The sequence below is a fragment of the Danio rerio genome, chromosome 6, assembly GCF_052040795.2.
Source record: "Danio rerio strain M-AB ecotype USA chromosome 6, GRCz13ab, whole genome shotgun sequence".
Classification (NCBI taxonomy): domain Eukaryota; kingdom Metazoa; phylum Chordata; class Actinopteri; order Cypriniformes; family Danionidae; genus Danio; species Danio rerio.
This window is the reverse complement of record NC_141026.1, coordinates 18,750,567-18,764,204: the sequence shown is the minus strand read 5'-3', so window position 1 is coordinate 18,764,204 and position 13,638 is coordinate 18,750,567. Positions and strand designations below refer to the sequence as shown.

Genomic DNA, 13,638 nt, shown 5'->3' with positions numbered 1-13,638 from the left:
ACTTGTTACTTAGAAAAGTCATATTATTTCATAACTTGTGTTACTTGTAATGCGTTACCCCCAACACTGTAACCATCGATGTCAAACTCAGTTCCTGGAGTTCCCCCCCTACTTCAACACACAAGTCCTACTGTATATACACTGCATGTGTTGTTCATTATTGAACCTTTTTGTTTCATTGTGAATAGAAAATGTCTTCATACCTGCTGATTTGTTTAATTTTGTCAGACATTTTCTGTTGTTTGTTTGTTTGCTGCCAAAACAATAAAATACATTTGTCTGAAGAATTGATTTGCTTTTTATTTTTCATAACAGTTCAGAAAACTGATTAATTTGAGTTAAACTACAATAACTACTGTATATATGATTTACCATTAATGTGTGTGCAGTAGCGATTATGCTGTGAGTACAGAACTACAGTACAGTAATTAACTGTAAGCAGTTTCCAGTTAGTTTCCGCTACTGCTCTGTTACAGTGACTAACACTGTTGCCAGTATTCTACTGTAAAAAAAAAAGTCAAACCTGGTAAGATCTAATACATTTATTACAGTATTTATTATTTGTTAACATTAGTTAATGTAAATAAAGTTTCATTGTTAATTCACGTGAACTCACAGGACATTAACTAATATTAACAATTTAATTTAATATTACATTAATAATAAAACAGCCCAGACCTGGCAATGGTCATGCAAGCAGACTAGCTTTTCTCACACTGAAGCAAATATATGCATAAACACACTCCTCAAAGATCTCTTTTTTTAAATGAATATTTGAATAAATGAATGCTTTATTTTAATATATTTGTGCATAAACATTAGATCAGTCAATATCAAAGTCAAAACTGTAAACAAAAAACTTCAAAAAAAATCTTAAGATCACATTTAAAAAATGAGTTCACCCAAATGGTTCACGCCACTGGTACTTCACAGCTACTGTGGGGTCACCCATTGTGGAGAGGTCTCAGCTGAGATGCCCAACCAAGACAAACCACCTGATTCTGGACAGCAGAAGATTGAGCAGAAGCAGCAGAAGAAGATGTTGCCTGAATGACTGGAAGAAACTTCAAAATGACCGGAGTTACAGATGGACCAAGCTACTGTAAACTCTTCTCTGGAATAAATATAACACACACACACACATAGAATAACACGAAATAAATCTAGCAGACATTAAGAATGAAATATTTATAAGTCAAATATTTATTAATAACCTTCATTTAAAGAATATTTTAATAATAATAAAATAAAAAAACATTTTCAGTGTCTTGAAATGGCAGAGTCTACTTTCACTAAAACACATTGAAATGAAAGGATTATTTCATCAAACATGTAAAACTTACGATCCTGAGGAAAAATAAAAAGAAGTGACCACTATAAAGTTATTGGTTATCCTGAATTAAATTAATGCAAATTATTGAGAAAATTCCATGTTTAATGTTATAAAATTGACTCGAAAAAGTGAAAGATTTTCAATTCATCATTGTGTTAAATGTGAAAAGAAGCAAGTAAACACACAAAATAATCTACAATAGAAAGAAATTGATTTAAATGGCACAAAATGTGTAAATGATGACAAGTTTATTTTATATGTGTGAAAACAATTCAGCTTATTGTACTTTACTGCATTTATGAAAAAAAGATGTTTTAAAATAAGAAAATAAGAATCTTCAAAATAAGAATCTAAAACTTCCAGTAGGTGGTGGTAAATACATACACTTACATACCTTTAACTACACATGACATTTTACTCCACCTTACATATTACTCACCCGGATATATATAATTGTATAAGGGTCATTCTCACTATAAAGTGCCTTCGAGACATCAAAATGATAAAACTAAATTGTTTGAGAGTTTTGATTTAACCACAGTTGTTGTATTAATAAGAACTTAGACTGTAAGAAATGAATGTTGGTCAAGCTCCTGCCCTTTTTACAAATAATCTGCAAGTAGAAAAACAGTAAACAAACCTCACATTGTGTCAACCCTCACGTCCAGCAGTGAGCCAGTGCATCTGTGCTGAGCGGAGCAGTGGCCGGTCTTGGGTGAAGCAAACAGGTAAACCTGAGTTTCTCCAAAACACCCCCATATCAGCTGGAGTACTTTAGGGTGAAGTTGGCACTTTCCTGGGAGTGTGAGCTGCATGATATTCCTTGGTGCTTGCCACTGACATCCCTGAGACATGCAACAAAAACCTAAAATTAATAACAGAATTTAACATGAACCTGTTTATAATAAGAACAATTAAGAACAATCAGTAAATAAAAGTGAATAAAGAGTTAAATGTGAATTAGAGTTTTATAACAGATTTGGACAGTTGCACAGTTTAACCAAGCTTAATGTTGTGTTCAATGTTCTCTGTATTTCTCAGTTCTCCTGCATTTGTTCTGTTAATAGGTGTGGATGCCAGTTCACAGGCCAGTACTCATGAACTTTGAGAGACAGTTTTTGGGGAAACTGTATCAAAGATAGGGGTGTAACGATACACTCAAGTCCTGACGATGCACTGAGGTCTTATGAAGCAAAGGAATCTCTCTCTGTGCAACAAAGTGAACATTATTTACAAATGTATCATCTGTAATATCTCTGTGGTAAACAAACGTGTGATTTCACGGCCATGAAACAGCATTATCAGCGTAATACAGGAAAACAGAATTGACCTTTTTGGGTGAAAATTAACCTTATACAATAAGTCGAGTACTGCAAAAAAAAAACAAGTTCAGTATTGCAAGTCCTATCGTTTACACAAGCGATGCACATCAGCACATTTATATTTCACAGTTTCACATTATGATGTATCGTTATACCCCTAATCAAAGAAGAATGTAAAGAACACGCCTTGAACTCATTTTAATCTGTCTACTTTATATTTTCAGCTAATAGGCTGTATAATTGGACGTCAGGGCACCAAAATTAATGAAATCCGTCAGATGTCTGGGGCTCAGATCAAAATTGCTAATGCCATGGAGGGGTCATCAGACCACCAGATCACCATTACTGGAACACCTGCCAACATCAGCCTGGCACAGTATCTTATAAACGCCAGGTGAGATTCAAAGCAAGTAACAGAATAAATGCTAAACACAGATGTGAATAAAATGTATTTAATATATATATATATATATATATATATATATATATATATATATATATATATTTTTTTTTTTTTTTTTTTAATACTGTAATCAAACGTAAAGGAATGCAAAAGTTTAAAGAAAAGTGTTATAGATACCAAGGCTGAATTTAATTGATGAATAAATAAAGTAAAATTACAACAATCTTTTATTATTACAGATTTATTTTTAAAGCTAAAGCTCACTTTTTAATGATCCTCACTAAACCAATGTTTCTATCTTGTCTTCAAAATTAATTCTATACTGATTGTTTTCAGGAAAATTATTATTATCTGTAGTAGTAGTAGTAGTAGTAGTAGTGTTATTAGTAGTAAACATAGCAGTAGTGGCAGCAGCAGTTTTTATTTTTTTTTCTTAGCAGTGTGGTTGAATTTGGTGGTGGTCAGTATTGCCAAGATAACATTTTTATTTTTTTGAAAATGCAGTTGCAGGAAAGAATAATTCTTAATTAAATCTAGTTTAGAATTATAGCACAGAAACTTAGCATGCTGAATGTCTAGCGGTTATTACTCTTATTTATTTCAAACTAATTGTTTTATTCATATTATACAGTATATTCAAATGTATTTAAGTTATCATACATGTAATGTGAGCAATAAATTGTATGAAAATATGCTTCATTTTAAATTTGTAAGTGGCGAAACGGGCAGTCATAAATGTTGTGATTTTGAGAAAATAAAATCTCATTTTAATTACGCTGTAAAAAGCAATTAGTTGACTATAAAAAGGTAAGTTAAGTCAACTTAATAGGTCCTCATATTTTTAAGTGAAGTCAATTGGTCACTTTTAAGGCAGCGGTTTTGATCTCTTCATTAAAGTAACTAATCGCTTTTTATAAGAAACAAAATGATGTTTTACATTTGAAGGTGACATTTATTCTTTTTTCGATTATATATTTTTATTTCGCTTTTTCAACAATTAACAATACAGAACATCAAAACAAAACAGCAAACAAACTAAATTAAAGCATACACCGTATATTAAATAAATGAGTAAAATTAAATTAAATAAATCAATAAAAAGGGAGGAGATACAGCATAAGCTAGTAGAAACAAAACATTTTGTCAAATCAAATCAAGTGGTACTGTTTTAATGTAGTTCAAAAATGGATTCCAAATCTTTTTAAATACTTCATCCTTTCCTCTCAAAGAATATGTGATCTTCTCCAATGGTATACAGTTGCAAACTTCTGAGATCCACAGTCCAGTTGGTACATAAATGTCTGTTTTCTATTTTAAAGCAGTGCATTTTTTAGCTATCGTCAGCAACATTTCGGTAAGTTTAATAGCATAATTATGCTGGAGGTTAGAATTTGTGTAATTACCCAATAAACTTATCTCTGGATCCAATGGAAAATCAATTGCATGAATCTGTGATATAATATTACATACTTGTACCCACAATACTTTCACTTTAGGGCACAGCCATGTAGAATGCAAAAATGTAGCTTCTTCTATACCACATCTGAAGCAGAAAGGAGAAATACTGTTTTTAAATTTGTGTAATCCGGATGGAGTATAATAAAGCTGGTGTAAGAAATTAAACTGGATTAGTCTAAATCTGGAATTCAAAGTTGAGGTTACCCCATCTCTACATAGCTGACCCCACAGGTCATTTTCTAGTGTTATCCCCAAATCCTGTTCCCATCTAGTTTTAGACTTATCTGGGTCAGTCAAAGGTTGTCTAAGCATCAAAGCATCATATATTCTAGAAACTGTTTTATGTAATGGTTTATCAGAGAAAACAAGTTCCTCCATAGCAGTTAAATTGGGTATCTTGGGATATTTTTTTAATTTGACCCTTAATAGTATATTAGTGGGACAGTCCTCTTTCATCTCAAATGTCTCCATATTAAGCCATGACGGGTAGGGGGTTTCAGCGGACATCTGTGCCAGATACCTGGATTGGGCTGCCCAATAATACATCTTAAAATTGGGGAGTCTAAGTCCTCCTTTGCTGTAGTCTAAAGCCAGTTTGTCAAGACCAACCCTTGGGGTTTTCCGATAGCAAATAAATGATCTCACTAGTGAATTATGAGAAGTCAAAAAGGATTTAGGTATTGATATTGGAAGAATGAAATACATATAAGAACCTGGGCAAAACATTCATTTTAACTGCATTAATTCTACCAGACAATGTGAGTGGTAAATCCATCCAATTTGTTAAGTCTCTGCCAGTTTTTTCTAAAAGATTAGCCAAATTAAATTTATAGAGATTTTTTAGGTTGCCGTCTACATGTATACCCAAATACTTAATGCCAGCAGGTGAGCATTTAAAAGAAAAGGTATTTAATGAAGTATAATCAAAACCTGATAATGGCAAAATTTCACTTTTATCAATGTTAACTTTATATCCAGAAAAAGTACTATATGACTGTAATACATTCTGTGAATTAGATAGGGAGTCTACAGGGTCAGTAAGAAACAAAAGAATATCATCGGCGAACAAAGATATTTTTTGTATTTCAGGGCCAGTTTTAAAGCCTTTTATGTTGGGGACACATCTAATAGCCTCAGCTAGAGGTTCAATCGCAAGGGCAAAGAGAGCTGGGCTGATGGGGCAACCTTGTCTACATCCTCTATACAAAGGTATTGAAGAAGAAATAATACCATTTGTAATAATTTTAGCTTTTGGGGATTTATAAAGTGATTGAATTAGCTCTATGTATACAGTTCCAAATCCAAATTTTTTTAGTACTTCAAATAAGTATGACCACTCAAAAGCCTTTTCGGCATCGAGAGAGGCGACTATCCCTGGTATATGTTTTTCTTTAGCAGTGTGAATAATGTTAAAAACTCTCCTCAGATTATTTGCGCCTAATCTCCCAACTACAAAACCAGTTTGATCTGGATTAATCAATTGAGGAAGTCGAGTTTCTAATCTTTTAGCTACCATTTTAGTGACTATTTTATAATCTACATTGAGGAGTGAGATTGGTCTGTAGGAGGCACAGTTATTTGGATCCTTGTCTTTTTTGAGTATTACTGAAATTATAGCATTTGAAAAGGAGTCTGGAAAACTTTTTTCCACCTTAGCCTGATTAAGAACTTCCATTAAATATGGCACAAGCAAATCTTTAAACTCTTTATAGAATTCTAATGGAAAACCATCTTCACCTCTTGATTTATTATTAGACAATAGATTAATAGCTTCAATCAGTTCAGAAGTAGAAAAAGGCTGATCCAGACTAGATCTGTCTTCCTCTGAGAGATATGGTAAATGGACTGAGGAGAGAAAAGCTTTCATTTGTAATGATCTATACATGATTGAGAGGTATATAATTCTGTGAAATATTGCTTAAATACATCATTAATTTCTACCGGGTTTCATGTTTCCTTGTTACCAGTTTTAATAACATTTATTGTTCGTTTCTGTTCCTCTCATTTTAATTGCCAGGCCAAGACATTCTAAGCTTTCTCACCGAGTTCGTAATAACGTTGATTAGAGTAAATAATAGCTTTCTCTGCTTGGTAGGTGTTCAATTTATTGTATTCAATCTTTTTGTTTAGTAATTCTTTATAAATATCCTTTGTTTGCGACTTGTGGTACAATTTTTCAAGTACTAGTTTTTCAACTTCTAAAGTACTTAATTTGGATTTTTTGTTTTTTAACAGCCCCTTAATGTAGGAAACTTTTTGACCTCTAAGATAAGCTTTTAAAGTGTCCCATAATATAAAACTATTGGAGCATGAGGGTTTATTTGTTGCAGTAAAAATATCAATTTGTTCCCTTATGAATTTATGAAATTCAGGTTGTTTAAAAAGAGTAGGGTTTAGTCTCCACCTGTAAGTTCCTTTTGTTTTTTCTGGAATGGACAGTGACATTACAAGGGGAGAATGATCACTCAGTAATCGAGGGAGATATTCAACATCTAGCACTCTGTATAGAAGTTGAGAGGGCAACAAGAAATAATCTATACGAGTGTGTGTATTATGGGGATGCGAATAAAAAGAGTAGTCTCTTTCCACTAAATTCAGATCTTTCATAAATGTTGTAGTAGATTTAGCTGCTTTAGAAAGGGGCACTGGTGTCGTTGAAGATCTTTCTAGTATATTGTCTAAAACAAAATTAAAATCTCCACCTACCAGGAGTTGACATTTATTCTTGATTTATTCTTTGTAACACAGTTTGTTTCATTCAGCGCATGATATTCTTTGGTCTGAAAATGGTTGTTGATTACAAACCAGATGATAGTCAGTGTTTAATGATTTATTTCAGCCTTCAGAAGGGCCTGATTGTTTAATCTTTGACATTTTTACTTGGCTCGACTTCATTGATGTTGACTGTGCTTCAAGTAATTGTAATAGTTCATAAAGCAATGTACTTTGTTTACATCTTTGTTTATTACCGTGATGTGCTGCAGTGACTTGGATCTGAAAGTGTGACGGTGTCACATTCGTCCAGACATACTTAAGAAAGATTAATTTAATTATTTAAGAACTGACCCTTTTGGGCAACGCAACTGTGATTAAAGTAAAGCAGCAAGTAACAGAAGCTGATTTGAATGTAATGTTGTGACTTTTTAACAAGTCATTTGCTGTTAAATTTGAATAATAATAAATAATAAATATACTCAAGTTCTTTTTTTTCCAAACTTGGTTTTAATAGATAGTGACTACATTGTGAGTTCTATTGTATCTCTGCTGTATTTGCTCAATGTTACAGTACTCTGTTCAGAATGTTTATTATTTATATCACAGAAATGGGATTCATTCAAACGTAATGTATTATGTATGGATTTCAGTGTTGACTGCTGTAAGATTTTATGTGATTAATAATATGACATAAAATCTCTTTTTTTCATTGCGATCTCATTTTCACGTCATTGCAAGGATACTTATGAAGGTAAAAAATGAATATGTATTTGCTTCTGTCATTTCTATTTCTAAAGACAGTTAATTTTGCTCCAGTGACTTATAATTGTATAATCATGTCTATATTCTTCTGAGTCTAAAATATTGTTATTCTGAATGTCTTGACACCCTTGGCAGTCTTTATCCAGTATAACATCATATAACAGGTTATGTCACCATATACAAAATAGATCCTCCGTTGTGCAAAGATAATCATTTATTTAAGGTCTTAGAAAACAAGAACTGACTACAATCTTTAAGTGATGATTGCTGCTGATTGACGCATTGTATGACTTAATTTCTTGATTTTTCTTTTAATAAAGTCTCTTGGTCTCACGTAGGTTTTGTTTGTTTTCTGTGCCAGTGATTTATACTTGAATATGTTTACGAGGTGGGTTGTTAGCCCAACGATCAACCCTCAACCTGGAGGACCAGGACATACACACATACGGACAATTTAGCTTACCCAATTCACCTATAGCGCATGTCCTTGGACTTATGGGGGAAACTGGAGCACCTGGAGGAAACTAACGTGAACGAGGGGAGAACATGCAAACTCCACACAGAAATGCCAACTGGCCCAGCCAGGACTCGAACCAGCGACCTTCTTACTGTGAGGCGACAATGCTAACCACGGAGTCACTGTGTTGCCCCAGCGTGTATATCAATTAAGAAAAAAATATATCAGCATTTAAATATCTACTGACTAATTTAACTTTTCTCTTTTCGTCAGATGGGTTCAGGTAGTGCCTCTGTCCTGCTGCGCTTCAGGAGAATTCAGCATCACAAGCAAAATGACCACGTTGAGTCAAATAACATATATTGATCAATCAGTGCGGTTGTCAAGGCAGAATCTCAAGCACAACCAATCATTTTAAATGACATAGTGAATCATTTAAAGAAATTTAAATGTTAAGTTCAGAGAACTTACAATAAGAATTAAAAGTTTGTTGCTGCCTAATGAGTAAGTTAAACACACCTTTGATGCCAAAACTTGGTATTTTAAATAATATCAAGTTATATTAACTTAATATCTTTAATAATGACTACAGCAGGGTTTACAGTGCATAATCAGGGCGGATTAAATCAATAAGCTAACTAAGCAGTCGCTTAGGGCCCCAAGGAAGTCTGGAGGCAGACAATAAACACTAATAATGTCATTTCCTGTCATATTTTGCAGGATAAGGCTCTAACAAATACATTTTACCTTAATCAGTATGTGTGCAATTGTGTCCCCCCACCCCAATCATGGATCAGTCCAGCAGTCAAATCAGATGAAAATTAAATCTTTTAAAATGTAGAGATTGTGTTCAGATAAAAATATAGAAAGCAAGACAGAGTGCTATAAGATAAAGACAGCTAAATAAATAAGCAAATATGAAAAGTGCTTATTACTGTAGGACTTCTGGGTCTCATGACTCGAATTGCTTAGGGCCCCAAAATCACTGAATCCGGCCCTGCTCATAACAAACAATCATCATGATCACAGTAAAAAGTGTAGAGTAAACAATGTTATTAACACTATGAGCTGTATTTGTTAAAATAAATGTTAAATTATTGTGTGTTTCATTAGACAAACTGTTGAGATGATGAAAAACACGCAGTCTTATACGTTTTAGTTAAATTGTGATTCTCTGTGCTGAACATTGCCCCCTTGTGTTGTCTATGATCACTTACTGAGGAGAGACGTGACCCTGCACCACAAAAGCACTTTTTTACTTCTTTTAGTTTGAGCACATGCTTTTTAAAATGATTGAGCTGTTGAAACTTTGACCTACACATGAAAAAACAATATGTACATTTTAAATTATTTTCAAAATTATAATTGTATTCTAACTTGAAACTGAAGATCGTCCTAAAAAGAGATTTATTGCACTATATTGGGATAATTTGCAATTTGATGTGCACAAAGAAGAAAAACACAGTAGTGTTTACTTTAAATTCTCTTAAGAAGTTTAGTATTTGTATTTTTTCTAACTTTGAATTGAAGATTATATCAAAAAACTATTCAGCACGCTTCAATGTTGAAATTTTGTAGTTCCATGTCCACAAAAACACAATATTGTTCATTTCAAATTCTCATACAAACTTTTCTTTTTTACCTAAAATTGAAGATCACTCAAAATAAAAAACATTTGTTAAATATCAGCATGCGTGTATGGACATTTACTGAGTTTATTATCGACAGATCTGTGTTTAAGTAAAACAATTCGGCTAGTTTAGATTTTTATGTTTTAAATTCAGACATCAAATTTTGCAAATAAAGGTTTGGTCTAGTTAGTTCAGCACACTACAGACAGCATGATCATATCTGACTGAACAGAGTCTCCTAATTCCTCCAGTGTCTGTGTTCATTCATCAATTTTCCTTCAGCTTAGTCCCTTTATTCATCAGGGTTCGCCACAGGGGAATGAACCGCCAAAATATCCAGCATATGTTTTACACAGTGAACCTTGCTGTGAGGTTACAGTGCAAACCACTGAGTCACTGTGCTGCCCTAGGTTTGAACATTTACATTTTAGTGAAACCAGTAAAGAAAAAAACAACTGCTGTAATTGCGAATAAAATAACTTTATTGTTCATGATTTATTTAACATCTGTCCCCGTTTTTCTCTAAGTGGTCAAGAAACTGTACATTTGTCTACTGTAGACTAGCTTGTGTGTGTGTGTGTGTGTGTGTGTGTGTGTGTGTGTGTGTGTGTGTGTGTGTGTCTTCAGCTCGTACAGCTTCACACAGAGGCTCACAGATGCAGCAGAGGAAGCTCAGGATCAGGATCTGTTCTCCTCAGTTCCTCTGCCCCTCCTGCTCTCCTTCTACAAATCATTGACAGCGTTTATCTACACTGAACCTGACAATGCAACCCAAGCCATGACTGCTGGATTCAGATAAGTGTAATGTCACTGGCCACCTGTGCAGTGCAACCAGGGATGGCTCTCAATGTCATCTAAACTGGGCCGATCAGCCGGTGCTGCACTGAGACACCAGCGAATCAGCTGACGGCACTCTGTTACACACAACACCGTCTTCAGAAACACACAACAACACACTTCTGCTCGCTTACCAGGCTATCTCTGAATGTGTCTGAATCTCTTACCTGTTGACAAGCTCCTAGGGAAGGTCAGTCTGCTTCTGGACGTGACCCTCTGTGCGCCTCTGAATGGGAAACGGTCACACAGGATGTTGTAGAGCGTCACTCCTACTGACCAGACTGTAGCTGGAGTCGCATGGTAGCGATGTCTACGAAACCACTCAGGAGGAGCGTATGCAGGAGTGCCTGAGAGACATAAGAAGACCACAAACATCTGCTCAACATGCTCCAGTACAGACAAATTCCCTTTAGTGGATCAGCAGAAGTTCACAAACATCAACAGAACGTTTCCTTCTGTAACTCAAACTCACCTGCAAAGTATTTGTAGGCCGAGCGCTTCAGCAGATCTCCACAGCCGAAGTCCAGCAGCTTGATGTCCTGGGACTCTGTGGAGATCAGGAGGTTTTCTGGTTTGACGTCCCGGTGCAGGACGCCGCGGCTCTCGCAGTGTTTTAGGGCGGCAATCAGCTGCACCAGCACTTTCTTTGCAAGACGCTCATCCAGACAGCCGTTCTCCTCACAGAAGCTCTGGAGATCTTGGCAAGGATCCAGTCGCTCCAGGATCAGGATGTAGCGCCTGGGACGGTCAAACCAGTCCAGCAGCTGCAGGACACTGGGGCAGGCAGGAGCTGATGTGACACGGGTCATCAATGCCACCTCCAGCGGCAGCCGACCCTGACCATCCTGCAGAACAAACCCTCCATTATATCCAGAACTCAATCAAACACAGCAAACACAACAGATTCACATCAAAACATACAACTTTCAGTCGCTCGGGGGTCCGGTCCTTCGACACGTACTTGATGGCCACCTGCAGACAGGAAAAGCAGAGTAAATCACACCTGCCTGATTGTGACACATGACATTTACTGACAGCAACATTTCTAAAGCATGTCTGAACAAAGGAGGGAAGAAAATCTCTTACTGGCAGTCCATCAGACCTGCGCATCCCAGCAAACACAGAGCCGAATCCACCTCGTCCCAGCAACGGGCCCTTCTGGTACAAGTCTGCAACACAGAAGAGCACAAGAAATGAAGAGAGAAAGAGAAAACATGCTGCGGTCTCATCAATGACAAATCATTTCCTAACTGAGCCATAAGATCTAGAAGATGAGCTGTGCTGACCTCTGCGAGAGCGTTTGGCTGGTCTGCTGGACGAGGTGGACAGTGTTTGCTGGCTGCTGCTCTGCCTTTTCCTCTTGCTGTTCCTCTGGTCTGTGGATGCAGAATCAGCCAAATGTGAAGGCAGAGGAGCCAAAAAACCAGGAAGCTCAGTGGTGCCGTCCCGTGTATCTTCTGTGCATTAAAACATTTTTAATGAATCTTTTTTGTTAACTTCTGTAATCCTTTTCATATTAGTCAAACATCATACAGCATCATGCAGTGATATACAATGACAAACAAATGAAAGATTAAAAACACTCACCTCCTCTTTCTTCACCCATGTGGGACATGGACAATCTCCTCCAACCTGCAATAAAACAGACAAATACAGACAAATATAAAAAATAAATGTAAAACAAAGTAAAGAAAAAAGAAAAAGAAAAAGAAGAAAAAAAAACGAAATGAAAAAAGAGCAACAAAGTTGTGTTTAAAAAAATAATCAGAAAAATAACGAAAAAAAGATGATTAGAGAAATTGTGCTCTTTAAAATAAGTCTTTTTCTCTCAGAAATCCTCCAACAGCTTCAGAAATCTCAGGAATCGCACAGAAATGCTCTGCAAAGTCGCCTCGTCTCTCAACCAAAAGATTGCGATGGGTTTGATTGTTTTTATATGCGGTCAGAAATCATACCATAACACACGTTGCTATAGCAACTAACATATTGGCGTGACCTTGCGTGCCTGAGATATTTTTATTTTATTTTCATAAATATAATTCATGCAGTTATTCGATTTTCTAAATCTTAATTATTAATAGTAATAATTAATCTAAAGCTCTTGTTATAAAATTAAATAACTATCATTTTAATAGGCCAATCAGCTTTCCGTAAAACTTGATTGCGTCACCACCGACATTAGCAGAAGAGAAACCTTTACATTTAACGAAAATCACACAGAAATTCAAGAATAAAGATTTTAATAAACAGTACTAAACAAACGAGCTCTTCTATAAATGTAACTTACCATAATGAAGAAGTGGACAAGGATGAAATTGTTCTCCATTCGGGAGAGCTACAGGAATCATAAACTGTTTTCAGAAAAAATATTGTATTATTTTCAGAGAAACACATTTCTAGGAGTTTATTTACGCTAAATTTCATATTATTGCCGAATCACGCTGAAGCAGGGCATTACGAAAGGTCATGTGACTGACGTCCCTGACGTCACTCCTTGCGTAATAAATGTATGGCGAACGCACAATTTAGGTATATTAATGAATTATATTTTTAAATAAAATAAATTGTATAATAAACAACAATGATATTAAATTAAATAAGGCTTTTAGTATTTCATTTAATTTAATTTCGATAGCTCAATCAGTGTATGTTGATGACGCAGTGTTGATGAAAGCTGATTGGCCTATTGAAAATTATGCCGGAAATTAAATTTTTATACA

The 13,638-nt window shown here is 35.2% G+C and overlaps 1 protein-coding gene across 2 annotated transcripts; it reads right to left on the bottom strand.

Annotated features, from left to right (window-relative positions):
- Positions 1 to 529: 529 nt before the first annotated feature.
- LOC147843471 (serine/threonine-protein kinase pim-3-like) lies at positions 530 to 13,401 on the bottom strand. 2 transcript variants are annotated; one of them, XR_015493451.1, is made up of 9 exons: positions 13,206 to 13,399; positions 12,506 to 12,550; positions 12,205 to 12,375; positions 12,005 to 12,087; positions 11,840 to 11,890; positions 11,391 to 11,763; positions 11,086 to 11,265; positions 1,974 to 2,178; positions 530 to 1,114 (listed from the first exon to the last, which is right to left on the bottom strand). XR_015493451.1 is itself a non-coding variant. In XM_087257047.1 (9 exons), exons 1-9 carry the CDS (start codon positions 13,264 to 13,266, stop codon positions 10,776 to 10,778), a joined length of 1,089 nt encoding a protein of 362 aa, XP_087113173.1. In that variant the 5' UTR covers positions 13,267 to 13,401; the 3' UTR covers positions 10,548 to 10,775. The 2 variants fall into 2 exon arrangements, 1 of the variants encoding a protein (XP_087113173.1); XM_087257047.1 differs by lacking the exons at positions 530 to 1,114; positions 1,974 to 2,178 and adding exons at positions 10,548 to 10,804; positions 10,900 to 10,995 and having other exon boundaries at positions 13,206 to 13,401.
- Between the last annotated feature and the right edge of the window lie 237 nt (positions 13,402 to 13,638).

Coding starts and splice junctions, on each gene's coding strand:
- LOC147843471 (XM_087257047.1), bottom strand. CDS start 13,266: ATGATTCCTGTAGCTCTCCCGAATGGAGAACAATTTCATCCTTGTCCA. Junction 12,551..13,205: donor TTGTCCACTTCTTCATTATG/GTAAGTTACATT, acceptor GTTTTATTGCAG/GTTGGAGGAGATTGTCCATG. Junction 12,376..12,505: donor CATGGGTGAAGAAAGAGGAG/GTGAGTGTTTTT, acceptor TTTAATGCACAG/AAGATACACGGGACGGCACC.